At 39.2% G+C, this 15,128-nt stretch overlaps 1 protein-coding gene across 1 annotated transcript in view; it reads right to left on the reverse strand.

Annotated features, from left to right (window-relative positions):
- Nucleotides 1–15,128, reverse strand: part of ENPEP (glutamyl aminopeptidase) — a 35,044-nt gene that overhangs the window by 5,357 nt on the left and 14,559 nt on the right. Inside the window, exons 5-12 of the mRNA XM_062574873.1 lie at nt 14,835–14,989; nt 14,097–14,210; nt 12,250–12,384; nt 8,507–8,572; nt 6,793–6,858; nt 5,394–5,545; nt 1,820–1,899; nt 53–180 (exon numbers count right to left, since the gene is read on the reverse strand). Of these exons, the coding sequence (XP_062430857.1) occupies nt 53–180; nt 1,820–1,899; nt 5,394–5,545; nt 6,793–6,858; nt 8,507–8,572; nt 12,250–12,384; nt 14,097–14,210; nt 14,835–14,989 (896 nt within the window). The remainder of the gene's footprint in view (nt 1–52; nt 181–1,819; nt 1,900–5,393; nt 5,546–6,792; nt 6,859–8,506; nt 8,573–12,249; nt 12,385–14,096; nt 14,211–14,834; nt 14,990–15,128) is intronic.

Raw genomic sequence — 15,128 nt, forward strand, 5'->3', positions numbered from 1 at the left:
TGGAAACTCTGTAAGAGACCCACCACAAACAAATTAATTTCATGACACTCACTGTGTGGTTGTTGACCAGAAGACTAGCTAAATTAGCCCAGTTTTGGCTATTATAATTCACCCGATATAATCCAATGTGGTCTAGATTAATTTTCGCAAAAGAATTGGGAGATGATGTTACTGTAATTCCTGCAAAACAAAGAAACAATGATCAGTTTGCACTTCTTATGTGACTCAGAAAACTCACTGGAGATGCTTTGGCTCCAAAAGTAATACCAATGTCAAAGTAAGATCCAAAGCTTAATTTTAGGTGAATTTTTAAATAAATGGCTGTATCACAAACCTTAGTGGATGCCAGCACTTGTTTCAGAATATTGAATTGTGGTAATTTTGGGGGCCAGCTAGTTTAACTTTAAAATGGAGATCAGTGTGATTAGGATGAGGATAGAGAAAATTAGTGTCATTGTGAAAAATTAAAAAGTTTGCAGAGAAAGAGTTGTTACAAATTTCTTTTAAAAGGGTCTGACATTTTTCAGTTTCATGATTATTAGTTATAAAGCTTTTACATTTTATCCTCTGTTTTATTTTTATCTTATTTCAAGCAGTTCTTCAAGCTTTTTTTTCCTGTTCTCTTCTCTGGTTCAATTTTCATAGCTATAGATAACGGAATTGCAAAATAGGCTATGACTTTACTCAAAACTCATGTTTAAGGAATTTCCAGTTTAAATGGAATACTTGGAAAGATCTTCCTTTCTGAAAAATTTGGCTTGGTCCAGCTGGCTCTACTAGTTATGAAAGTTTTCTTCCTGTGCGTTGAAAGTGCCAATCTTTGATCTGCAGTTTGTGGCTGGTTGTGAGTTAAAAGCACTTTTCTGTTTGGATGACCCATATAAGGTCTTTTTTCCCCTAAACTTGCTGTTTGTCCCAGATATAGAAGTGAGTAGCCAATCATGCAAACTGGCCTTGCCAAGTTAATAGCACTGCACAGCCCGTTGTTTTGTGATTCGGAAGCTGAAAAGGGAAAATTTCTTTGTGCAGATCTCTGATCTGTATTATGACATAAGGCACTTTTGTTTACTTTTGCATGGATACTAAAAGCAACCAAGTGGGGGGAAAAAAAGAACAAAAGAGAAACTACATTTTAAATAGTTAAAATTCAAAAGAACATAAAAAGAGAAAAGGTGATTGTGATATTTCTGAATTTTCAAATTTTGATGAAATCTAAAAATTCCAGAAACCAGTAGTTATTTTTTTCATTTGTTTTGCACTTTTCTCACAGTTTTGGCCACTAGAACAGGTGAATGGGAAATTCAGATTTGAATGCATAATAGAACAAACATTAAAAATCAAAAATATTCATATGGACATTTCCTCATTCCTTAAATCAGCATTAGAAAATATGTTTAAGCACTCATAGCTCTTTTTCCTTCCCTTAACCTGACTCATACTACCTGTTTACCATGCCACAGAGGTGTTCATTAGCTTCCCACTTTATCTCTTGTCTTAGCCTCAAGAAAACACACATGTAAGTCCCACTGACTTAAGCGCATTATATAATTAAGCACATGTTTAGATGCTTTCCTGACTAGGGCTGGATTTAAACACATGCTTAAGCACTTTACTGAATTGGGCCTTAATTGACGTAACGCGGAGGAATAATCTTATTCCAGAAATGGCTACTAACTGCAGCATAGCCAAGCTATGGGCTGGTTCCCAAATGTGAAAACTGAAAAGCATGAAAGTTAACTGTGTATTTTATTTCTTGCTAAGGACATTGAAAAATGTTATTCTACTCATTACTCCTAAGAGAAATACAAGGAAAGTTTACCTGCAGAATCTGATTTATTGTAGAAAGTATAATTCATTGAACTCCCAAGTCCCCATTTCACTGGAATATTCCATTTGTAACTGAAATCATTTAAAGAGAAAAAGAATCAAATGAGATTTGAAACCAAAAACTAAAAATAAAATGCTAGTATATCTTTTTTATTTGGATTAATATGTACCTTTTGTTTTATGAAGCCAACGGTGTCAGGGTTTATGTACATATGTAAATATGTATACACATCTATCGGTGTCTGATCAAATACCCCTTGTAACAAAAATAGGCTTTCTACCAATAGTTATTGTCTATGTTGTAAAAATATTCTCTCAGTAATGCTTCAGGGGACTCCTCTAGCTTCCTTTGCACTGTGATATTCTATTCAGGCAAGGAATTCAGGCAAGGAAATACCAGAATTGGAATGGTATCATTAGGGTAGTTATTTTCCTTGTAAAGCAAGGAAATAGTTAATAGTTATAGTTGAGAACATGCGGCTTCGTTAAGTAGTATCTTCATGTCACAGCAGGTCACAATCTAGCAGGGCGCAGAGCAATTAATTTAGCAAAAGATGATTATATGTGGATGGGTAGCCTCAGTGTTAACATTTATATGTCCAGGGCTCTGTCGGACAACAGTTAATCTTTACAACACTCACTTGAGGTGAGTGTTCGAGTATTATTAAATCATTTTTTACATATGGGAAGACTGAAAGAGTTTAAGCAATACTGTCATACAGTCAGGAGGATGTCTTGCCTTTTCTAGTCTATTTTCCTTCTTCCAGACAACCACTGTTAAGCACTGAGGGCCAAACGTGACCTTACACCTCTTACTGAGAAATTCCTTGAATACCTTCAGTGGCTGGGTACAGACTCCTTGGTCTAGGGGTATGCCCCTTGTCCAAACTTTGTGGAGATGTGCCAAAACTTAAACATTTGGACTCAGAAGGGAGCCACAGCACAGCCTGTCCAAGGCTATGATTGGGCAGTCACAGTACTACAACAACAGGGTATGATATGAGCGTATCTGTACAACCACCTACACAAGACTGGTGAAATCATTAAGTCCTTTTGAGCAGTCAGCTGCTCTTCCATGTTAGCATGTTGCAGGCTGTCCCAGGGAGACTTTTCTTCTATCTTAAACATCCTGGTGACAACTGCAGCAGGAAAACCTGAATATTCTTTACAACCTTGGATCAAGGGAATGATGGTTACTTTCCAGGAAATATCAAAATGAAGGCTTTGCTCCTTCTACCTGAATGAAGGCTCCTGCTGCCTCCAGGAAGAATGATGAGCCGTTGTTTTACATCTTTTGAACAAAAATATTTTAACAGATTTATACACTTACAGCTTTTACTAGCTGTCTTATGGAACATACTGCCATGGAATTTAGAGGGGTTGTTGTTTGGCCAGAAGCCTCAGCATTATGTTTCCCCATCAGAAAGCCCATAAAAGATTTTTTTAAACTCTTATTTTGTAAAAGCATTTAATGGGGGGATTTTATATAGTTTTCTTATATGTTCCTGAAATAACATACATAAATACTTTTCTTGAGCATTAAATACAATAGCTGTGTCCTGTTAACAGTGCATTTTGAGGAGGTGTTCCTGACATGCTGTGCTGTAGCTACATATTTGCCCAGCAGCACTATTTTAAGAGCACAAGTTTTTGACCTATTTCTTTCGAGTGCCAGTATTCAGGAAGTGACTCTTTCAAGCCAGACATGCTGCAGGCAGCTGGGGATGGTCTCATCCCTGCAGGGTTCAGAGAATAAAGCATGTACAGGGCCTGGAGTTTTCACTGCTTAAATCAAAACCTTGCACCTGTAGGTGAAATGGGTCAATTCCATCTGGAGTATGATGTCTTCAAGAGCTTCCTCACCCCCATCAGTGAAGGTGGAAGGAGGAAATAAGGATTTTCAGTGGACTGACTCCTAGGCAAGGGATTAAGTGTCCCAGGGTAGATGCTATCAGTATTTGATACTATAATATTTTGATACTATTTGATGCTAGTGCATTTCACTTCTAAGTCATTTATAGAAATGACATTTAGCAACAAATTCCTATCACTTTGAGAATAGCAGAGGCAGTGCACAGCTCAACTTCTTGGCAGATTAAGGTAGGAACTGCACTGGGATTTCTACTCAAGAAGTGGCAAATGGCAAGGTACTGTAATTCTTGAAGTCAGGTTAAAGGAAGATTCCTGAGTCTACTACTTCAGAGCATAGCGCAGTAAGCCAAGGTGTTTAACACAAAGAAGCATTTCGACTGAAGAGTCTGTACATGAGCCTTCACATGGTACAGGGCTGGAGTTTGAAACTAGAGTTGCTTCAAGTCTGCAAACATGTTTGCTATGGTGGGAGAAATACATTACAAATACATGGGCAATTCTCTTATCTCAACTCTTTTGATATCTATACCTATCTGCCAATACCATGGGCCTCACATTGCTTTTCTTTTTATCCTTGTTAATCAAAAGGAAGTAAAATGGCCACAACTCTTTCTTCAGTCTTTCCTCCTTCTTGGTCTTTGGATTAAAATAGCTAGTAGAAGCTAATGGAAAATTCTATTTTGGTAGCTTTAGTTCTGATTTAAATAGTTAAATTTTACTGATTTATTTGTATTTGGTTATTTCAAGCATCAGAACCTTCCCAGTGTGGGTTAGTTTGAATTTCTTTCACTGAAATGTTAGCAAGTTACATTGCCTGAGAGTTAGGGCTGGGTAGGAGGATAGTCAATGTCAGCTCTGGTCAGTTATTCACCTGGTTAACTTCGCTGCACAGCTGAGCCCTTTTCCCATGCCTTTCCAATGCACAGGCAGGGATCATCTCCTCTCATGTTAGTCACCTGTTAATTAAAATATATGGTCTTTTGTAGTGTCTCACCTATCTTGAAGAGGGTAGATGTGTATCTGAAGCTGACCTTCTGGCCACACAAGGGCCCAGGATGCCTATCTTTTACTATGTAACTATGTTTTAAATGGCTAAAATTAGCCAATATAATCCTGAGCTAAATAGGGGAAAAAAAAGTGTTGATGAGGATTACTAACCTTCATACATGACCAGCTATTTCACACTAATTCATGTTAACTAAGCCACATAGGTAAGACCCTATATTGGGATGTATTATACTTTCTATACTATTTGGGAAAAGGGAATAAGTTATGCTGGTATAAAATACCTGTATCATGGTACCTGCTTTCTGAGAAGAAACAATTCTGTGTCATTTTTTCTTAGTTTGGCACATTGCAGTTTGTAGTGGTTCAGCAAATGGCTTGTTATGATCTGAACTGCCTGTGCGCAAGAACAAAACCTTCAGCAGGACCCTATCCACTCATGTTCTGCTATGTTTGAGAGAGAACCCTTGAGACAAGAGGCTGATGCAATTCTAAATTTGAAATATTTGTATCTAACTTTCCATTAAGATTCTTTTTAAATACAAGTTTTGGGAGTAAGTTTATCAAGAACAGGTATAACACTGGCTTTTTGTGTGTCAGTAGGAGAGTGTATGTAGAGCGTCAGTAGAGAGTTGTCTATACAGTATTTGTTCCTTTTTGTTTTGGGAAAATTTAAAATAAAATCTTACCCGAGATCAGAAGGAGGGTAAGAAGCATTTGCGTGGGGATCCAAGAGAAAACGTTTCTGTGTGAACACTGAATTAGTTCCCATTTCCAAAACAGGGTAACCCATCTGCCTAGTCCATGTGTCCATGACTTCCTTCACAGGTTTATTACTTGCCTGTGAATCAGGGGAAAAGGTTACAGTGAAAAAACAAATTCAGGTCAAAGTGGAAAAAAGGAGTATTTAACACTGAGAGGAAGAAAAGCGAAAAGGAGCAAGGAAAGAACAAGTTTAGTCAATACTTGTCAATACCAAGTCAATACTCAAATCCTTTTATGCTGCCTGTCATAGGAAACAGGAATGAGCTGGAAACTCAAACATACCCAAAGGAAATCAGGAGTATGTGAGCAAGAATTTAAGCAGTAACATAGACAAGAAATACTCAGTGCACTTTGAGGCCCCTTGCATGCTTTCATCTCTCCTCATATTTTCTGAAGAATGAACAGAACAAGACAGAGAGGGCTAATGGAGACTTTTCAAAGCCAGAAGTCCTCTTGCAGCATTCCCTGTCCTGAGTGTGGAGGATGAGCCAATATCACTAACAAAACCTATACTAATGTAAAATCTGATCCATTCTGTTGATGATGAACTGGTGTTCTACAGACTAAAGCTGGAGAAAGCTGCCAGTGCCTCCCGCCCCAGCCTGCTGCATGGGAGTGAAAGGAGCCAGGATGCCTGTTCCCTTCTTCAAGTTGAGCAGGTGAAATGAAGACAAAGAGCAACGGAGTGAGAGCAGAAGCAGTCAGGGAAGAGTCTGGAATCAAGGAGAAGATGAGAACTGGAAAGCAGACACAAAAGCAGAACTTGGGCTGTGTGAGTGCCCACAGTGGGGGGAAGGAAAGGATATAGCAGGGGAAGGTCAGGGTGGGGACCTGGTAGTAGACAGGTGAGCTTGAGGGCTAATAAGGTGGGAAGAAACAGCCTGGCCTCAAGGAGAAGGAAAGACCAGAGAATGAAGGCAGAGAACTCAGAAGCTAAAGGGACAGAGATGATAAGCACCAATATTACTTGCTGATAAATACTGTCAAGACCTTTCAACTAGGCAAGTCTGGTTAGGCATAAGAAAGAGTAGGGGTGTGCATGTCTGTGGTTGGTGAGACCAAGAAATTACTTTGAGTTGTTGGGGCTTGTTGGGGGGATGGGGAATCCTCTCAGAAGCAGGCTTGTTTCTTCCACTCCCCACACTCCTCTGCCAATTTGCTAGAAATAATTTGTGTTGGAATATATTGGTTGGGAGGCTGCCTACCTTATGATCTCTCATTGACAGAAAATCTACAGAATATAAAAAGTTTAGGAAATTCAAAGCAGTGGGATGAGATCTGAAACTTTTCACTAGCAAGAGTTCAGATTGCTGCAAAGCATACCGTTTCCAATGCTGCCCAGAAATCGTCTGTCTTGGCATTCTTGAAATAATTGTCCTTCAAATATAACTAGAAAGAGGTAGAAGATTGTGTGAAGATACTACCAGATCTTTCTTTTTCACATACAAAAACAATACACATATTCAAATAGGATCAGTTGTATATAATGTCTACCTATGAGCAGTAATATTCTGAACCTGGAGGAACTCTGAGATAGACATAGGGTGATTCATTTCCCTGGCTTTTGCAGGATCATTCACTGTACTGAGTTCCTGTCAGATATTCCAGGAATATTTTAGGCTGTTCTAAAACAATAGGCTGGTCTAAGAAAAAGATCTATCCCCTCCATTTCATATGTATGGGAAGGAGGCAGTTGCTTTAAGCAATGCTCCTAACTTCGAGTAAGCCAAAAACATGGAGAACAAGTTCCTCAGAGAAATATTGAAAAGGTCAGTGCACTGAAGGAAAAAAAAAGATAATTCCCTATTGATAACACAGTAGGTGTGAAAGTATTTAAGTATCTTACATGTACTCATAATAAGGTGTAATTATTTGTATACAGACATATTTTTATACATAAATATATAAATATAAATATATATATACATACATTCATATTTGAAGAGTTTTTTCTATTTTATTCAAATGGACACTAGCATTGCACATTTCTGTCTAATTAGGGAGGCTGTTAGGAGGATAGAGCTGTTTCAGGAATTTTCAGTAGTTGTAGAATCACAGAGGAAGTATGAAAATCTCCTCTAAGTTGTGATTAAAATGACTTTAAAGGGGATTATAATGGCATTCACCTTAGTATTTGCCCATCCTAAACACTAGTCCTATCGTGTGGCTTACCTCGCTGCTCAACATGCTCTCTTTTCTCTCCTATTAACTGGATCCTGGTAATGTTTAGTCAGTAGATGGTGCTGTTTGTTTCATTCTTAGCCACAGCTAGTTACTTCTATGTTCTTGAAGGCTCTGAGCAAACTGCAATTATTAGTGTCCTGCGGACAGAGTATCTGCATTTTTCTATCTTTTAGAACCGTCCTAACTGAATATATGAAAGCAAAAGTCAAGGAGAATACTTCAGCTGTCCTGTAGCAGCACATGCTTTCCAGAGGGGAGGTAGATAAGAAAAATTTAGTAAACCTGTCTTCAGAAACAGCAGATTACCTTCCTCTTTTGGAGATTGCTCCTTTCTCTCCTTCTTCTTTTTGTAATTTTGTAGCATTGCATTTTTCCTCTAAGAGAAAGGACTCTAAGCTATGCAATATGCAACATCTCCCTTTTCTTGACCTGATTACTTTTGGGACCGGGTTTCCCTTTGTCAGGTGCTCATGTCTGTAAGAGATTCCTGAATAGCAGGCTTGGGTGGACTGGAGTACAGTGGCACCAAGAAGCTGTAAAAGTGTTCTCCACTTGAGTGAGGGGAGCCTGGCTGGCAATACAACAAAGAGCAAAGACAGAATTGAGGAGGTTTCTGTACTACCAAGCTGTCACAAATTTAGGTCCTTGTGGAAGGATTGCCAAATTATCCTGCAGTTCACATCCCTGCTCTGCAGGAGCATGAACTTCCCTTTGACACTTTCCACTTGGCACTGGAATGAATTATATAGTTCTACTGCTACTACCAGGATCCATGATATTCACTTTTCTGAATAATGGGTTGTAACCACTATGTGAGTGGTGCATTTCTTGCATGCTTTGGTGCCTGTCATACCTGACACCCTTTCTGGAAGAGCTCCGGTGTCAGCCAGTCTTGAAGCATTCGGAGAATCGACGCACCCTGGGGACAAAGGGAAAGGGAACAAGGTCATGCCATACTGCTGTAACTCCTTTCTCTTCACCTAAAAAGTAACACACGAATGAATATTTTGCATACCAAAAATAGAAGTCATTCATGTGGCTAAGAAAGTGGTTTTTTTTCTAATTCATTCACAGTGCAGCATGCCAGCCTGCAGAAACCCTGAGTTTAATTCTGGCTGTGAGAGTTGGTCTTTAGTTCCAGCCAGATGCTCTCCTCTGAATGCAGCTAGGCCAGTGGAAAGGCTGCCAAGCTCTGCTGTTGGGGGCTACTATCCCACTCATCTGTCAAAGGTAGTATGAGCACTCCCTCTTCCACCTCAAACAATGCTGGGCTGATGGCAGCAGGGCAACTAGCCCCATCCAGCCAGACAGCCTGAGAGACAGCTGAACACTCAACAGACAGGGACCTCCTGAACTGGAGCAGGTCCAAGACATTGCATGTTGGGAATTTCTCATCTAAAGATTCACAATGAGCTTTGCTGGAGATTGATGCAAGAGCTTTGGCCTCAGAAGGAGAGTAGCATTAGGACCAGAGATGTTACTTATATGACACAAAGAAAACAATAAGGACCTTGAAAGAAGAAATAAACTGAGGGAAAACAGGATAGATAAGTAAGAGTCATATGGGACAAAGAGAACAGTATGGGCACAAAATGAGGGAAAACAAACACAATATAAACCCAAATCTAAAATGTAAAATACGATTTTAGGATTAGTATGTTTTCATTTTCCCAACTAAATGAAAGGGCAGGTGAAAGCCTAATGCTCTGAATGGTTTAAAAATTGAGTTGTCCCATGAAAACAAGAGCATTATCTGAGTCCTCAGTAAATCCTGTCTCCCCTGTTTATATGTTTGAGAATAACAAGTTGGCTGCACTAGTCATAGTAGAGTGACTGAGCAGATATACCTTGGACTGCTTTCCAAACTACTGCTGCAGATTAAAGATAGTCAGCAGATGAGTTTTCTAGTACACTAATATAACAAGTTTGCCCTGAAATATGTTCCAAAAGGATCTAGTAAAATTTAGAGCAGCTGTTCATTGTTCATGGTAATCATAAGACTGCTTATGATTAAGACTGATCATAAGGCTGCTTGTCGGCAATTGGGCATCTGGGTTCCTTGGCTTTATCTGTCAGCCACTTTTTACCTGATGACACCTCTCACAGATAGTCGCTTGTGTTTATAGTAAGAATCAGAGTAGAGCTCTGCTCTTGTGCTTGTGTTTAGGGGGCAGTGGAGATTTCTTTTGGATGAAATTACAATGAATTGTCGTCCCCCTGCGTCTTCTACAACAGCTTTTCAGTCTCTTTTCCCTGCTGCTGTCCCTCCACTATAGTCCGATAGAGTGTGTTTGAGAAAACTCATGCTAACAAAATCACTGGTCGTGATTTCATAACTCTGTCTTTTCCAAATATTTGAGGAGTTCAGTGGAGCAACTTCGATTTTATTAGCTGACCTTGTCTAATGTTGATATATATGTGTGTGTGTGTGTTTGGATGTTTTATCAACACCCACATAACTTCTCCTATAGAGTTGTAATAGGTAAGTGTATTACAGAATTGTATATGGCAGAAATGTGGAGAGTTAATCCTAAACTTTAGCTAGGAAATTTCAAAAACATGGGGATCCCAAAAGCAAGTTTTAAGCAGAACGTATTTAAATATTTGTTTTCTGAAAAACTAATCAATGTCTTGTTTCCAAAGGCAGAAAATCTCATTGTTATCTTAACACAATGTGCCAAACTGAGAGGGATTATTAAACTTGAAACAGAGTCAAGATGTGGTTCCTTTCTAAGTACAAATTAAATATATATATATACATATAGAAAGAAACTGTATAGTCACCATCTCTATCTACTACAACTTTCCTAGATGCATAATGTGCTGTTGATCTGACAGCAATTAGATGTTCACTCACAGAATAGGCTGTAATGACTTCACAGACCCTTGGGCAATTCATTATAGTTTTAGGACTGTATAACCCCTGTAATTGCTCTGGTAAAACCAACAGAGAGCAATCCAAGTTATGCTTTATTTGTTTATTGATGCATATTATCACAAGAAGATTGTTTTTAGAAGAAAAATGCTAAAGAGAAACCAAAATAAAGCCAAAAAGAAACAAGCTAATTTTGTTAAGCGTTTATATAAAAATTTCACCAGTAGTTTGAGCTAAACCTATGTGAAGACTTTCTCATTCAAGCCAAATTATATCCCAGGCACACTCTTCCCAAACAATGCGCAAGTTCTCAGCTGTTTTCTCTTAAAAAAAAATTGTTCATGTAGCAATTATCTAGGCACAAAGAGGTCAGTTAAAGCTAAATTTTTTCCATTGTTTTTTTTAGACCATGCAAGAGCAAGTCTCTTGCTTAGCTCACCACTGAAATGTCCTATTTTGGTCCAGAGTATTTGATTTAGCTCTGTATAGTTCTTGACTTTCGTTTAGTTTGATTTAAGAAATCAATGTTACATAATGTAGGTTTTCACATGGTTTATGATTTGACTGTGAGGTATTTATAAAACAATAAATACTGATTGCATCGCTGATTAGAGGATTTAATAATTGAAAACAGAGAACTGGTGAAAATGGATCAAGTCTAGCTAATAAAAGTAGTATCTATGACTGTAGATTTTAGCTGAAATCAATGAAATACACACTTTATGCTTAGCAGGATAATGGGAATTTGGAGAGAAGAAACAAGCAGGATATAATAATAGTGGATTCTGCACATTCTGTGGAAACTATTGATGTATTAGATGGAAAACTGATCGAGTCATACAAGAAGCTGTCAACACAAATCTACTTTATCAGAGTTAGACACAACATGGTGTTGGAGATGGTTAGTTGAGGACAGAATGACCAGAGTCCCAGCTCCTCCATGACCTTGATGGCAAATTTGGTGCCGAGAGAGAAGAGGGATGGGGCTGATTTGCTCCTGTACTTCTTCAGACTAGATGCACCAGAAACCCCCTCAAAATAGAAGAAACACTGTCGTCAGTGTGCTTGAGTCAAGGAGGTATGCTGGGCCCAGTATCTGCATCCTAGATAGTCATGGAGGTCAACAGCGGGGGTAGTGGTGTTGGCTAGTGGTAGCCCATCTTCCCTAAGGCTTCTAGGTTGCCTGGGATACTGTGAGGAACATGCGAAAAAATTACTTTCATGTTTTCCCCTACTTGATTCTCTGTCTCAGTTCCTCAAAATGGCAGTTATACTGTCCCAAAAGTGGGACAGGGAACTGAGAGAGAGCAAATCCAAGCATCTGCCCTTGCATTAGATTATATGGCTTGACATAATTGGGCTGCCTCAGCACGAGACGATGGGAGAGGGGTGTGCTTAGTGCCCAGTTTAGGAAAATTTTAAAACTGCTAACTCTAGTTGTAGGCACTGCTGACACTGTGATCTTCCTGCTCTACCACATGCTATGCGCAGGTTTGCATGGTGCACAACTACTGGCTGGGACTCCAGCTGCACCACTCTTCTCACAGCTGCTTTTGTCTTAATCATCATTGGCAACAGCAGGGAGCTTCCCAGAAAAGAGGTTTGTGCAGACACGGCCCACATAGGTTAGAAATTATGATTATGAGCTCCCCTGCCTTTTATCTCCTCTCCCAAGCCCCAACTTTCCTTGCAGCCAGAGTTACACCAGGAGGCCTGCCTACCTTACTGTAGGATATCCCATCAAACACAGAGGTGATTTCAGCTGGAGACGACACATCAACCACAACTGGGTGTGAAGACAGCAAAGAGTCATCCTTCATTACAGGAAGCACATCATCAATTAAAACCTGGTCAAGCTGAGAAAAAGTAGATATTAGAATAGAAACAAAGGCAGAACGCCAGGACTTGCTTCACAAAATAAGTAGCTTGAACTGCAGCTTCTCTAGATGTTAGGCAGTTGGAAATGGAAGGAAATTTCACCTCCTCTAAAGGAGGGCTTACCCACTCATATTCCTGAGAGGAGAGGGAAATTTTTTTTTTCTTAGCTAAGGTAAATTGCCTTTTACAAATCCTGTTTTCCCACATGTATCACAACACAGTCCCAGAAGGCAAAAAAGGAGCCTGCATTACCAATTTCAGTAGTGAGATAATATCTGCCAAGCATTATGGGCTTCTCTTGCAATGATGTAGCTGGGGAGGAGGAAGGGAGGAATTAGCATTCCCCATCCCATGGTCTGCTGTGATTATTATTATTTTTAAAGATGAAGTGACCTGCACTGTATATCTCCTTAATCTCTAATCAGCATAGGTAAAATAGACTAAATTTCTATTTAGTGTTCTCTTCTAATACTCACTAGGATAATAACATTGAAATAGCCCTAGGTCTTAAATGAACATAGTGTATGAATATAAAAAGGATTGTTAAATATTAGACTCAGTAATCAAAATTTTCCTTATCCAGACAGCATGACAGATCTACTTCAAGATATAAAAGAAGTGATCCAGGAATGATTTTGTCTTCAGCCTCACATTATACAAATGAGATATTTGGGATGAGTGAGGAGGGGGGAGGCAGGAAAGCATGCTCTGAAGCATCAGATAGGCACGGCATGCTTCAAAAGAGCATGGATTCAGGGACCAGTAGTTTTTGACGACAGGTTCGACCTATGCAAAGCCAATCCTGCTTCCGTCCATGTGCATACCTTGCAAATGTTTTAGTAACCAGAATCTCATTGCTTCTGGACAGCTGGGGGAAATATGAATGCTATGTGCCATCACAACTGTTTGGGAGGGAGGAAGGAGAAAGCAAGAAACCTCCCTTTATTCACATACTGTTTTCATTCCTCAGAGTATAATGCAAATTTAAGGTTACCCTCTTTCTCTGAAACCCTGAAGTGAAGGAAGGTGTTTTTGCTGTACAGTTAGTGCTATGGGCCATCCACTGTCACTGCAGCTTTTACTTTGCGTGGATTAAGGATACTCTGATTTGAAATGACAGTTAAAAAACTGGCAGCAGCTGAATGAGGAGGTCTGATACTCTCTTTGATGAATAGCCCAAGTTGTGGAGACAGGCCCAGGTTCCCAGCCTTCGCCAGGTCGGATAAGGACTCTAAGACAACTCCTCTGACGAGATATTACAGCCCAACTAGATAAAGAAGAATCTCCATCTTCCAGGACTAGAGCTTTAAACAACATTGCAGAATCACCAAGACTTAGCCCAGAATCCACTTAGTTATTATTTGCCATAATAATAACCTAATGCTTGACTCATAAAAAGAAAGACTGCCCTGTAGAGTAAAATTGGACAAAGCTTACCTCAGCTAGTTTCAGACCAAAAGGTAGGTAGGTGGAGAAGTTTAAACTGAGTTAGTTCTTATACTTTCTAACCCATAGAAGTTGAGATACAGAAAATACTCAGTTTAAGCCAATCTTTTCTGCCTGTTGCACTGCACTATATTAGTTTTCTATAAATATACTTTAAGTCTTCATTTTCCTTGCCTAATTTTTCCTCCCTTCTAAAACACTCACCCTCCTTCTGCCAAAGCCTGCACAAAACAGAAATAATTACCATTTGCCAATCTGGTTCTGCAACATTTACTCCTAGGAACTCAAAGTAACTGGCAAATCCTTCATTTAACCACAAGTCATCCCACCAGTCCATGGTCACAATATTTCCAAACCACTGTAATTATAAACAATGAAAGATAAAGTGTTAGCTAAATAGTAAATGTACATTTCAGGATCTCACATATCTGCATCGTGCAGCATTTGTTTACATTTCTTTCTGTTGCCAGATGAAAATTATCATAATTCTGGGGTTTTAACAGGAATTCAGGCCTTGCCTTGAATTAGAACATCACTTATTTTAAAATTACATATTACTGGGTGATTGCTAATGATTCATGTGCCACGGAAAATATTTTTAGTTTCTTCTTCTTGATTTGTTGATTCGCGTTCGTAAGGACATGTTTTCAGACAGCCTCCACAGTTTATACTCGTCCCTATTTGCTTGCCCAAAAGAGACATCTGCACATGCAAATTAGTTCCTTTAAGACATTTCAGACAGATTTTCATAGGTTGGCTCACAGTCTGGACCCAAGCAGCTGATTTCCTAAAGAAAATTCAAAGGCAGTACTGGTACTTTAAAGCTCTAAGGCGAACTGTCTTAGTGTGATATTTTGCAATTAAATTGTGAGGATACATAGATGATCTGGAGACAAGGTGCATGACACGGTATTTTCACAAATAAAGCATTGCTACTATGCGCGTGAAGCACTTTAAAAAAGAATCATGTCCAAAAATGTACCTGATGAACGAGCTCATGGGCTATCACAGCTGCTACTCTCTGTTTGTTGGAAGAGGCAGACTCATTGGGATCATAGAGCAGGTTTGTTTCTCTGTATGTGATCAGCCCCCAGTTCTCCATGGCGCCTGTCCCAAAATCTGGAATAGCTATTTTATCTACAGTGAAAGACAGAAAACATGATTATCATCGTATCCTTTAAGCCACTTAACTCATACTCTTTCTGCTTATTAAAAGCCTATTTCCTTGCTTACTGTTTTTAGTTTGAATTTACTGCTGTGGGCTGCAGTCTAAAAC

Source organism: Rhea pennata, chromosome 4, assembly GCF_028389875.1.
Source record: "Rhea pennata isolate bPtePen1 chromosome 4, bPtePen1.pri, whole genome shotgun sequence".
In the NCBI taxonomy this organism is placed as follows: domain Eukaryota; kingdom Metazoa; phylum Chordata; class Aves; order Rheiformes; family Rheidae; genus Rhea; species Rhea pennata.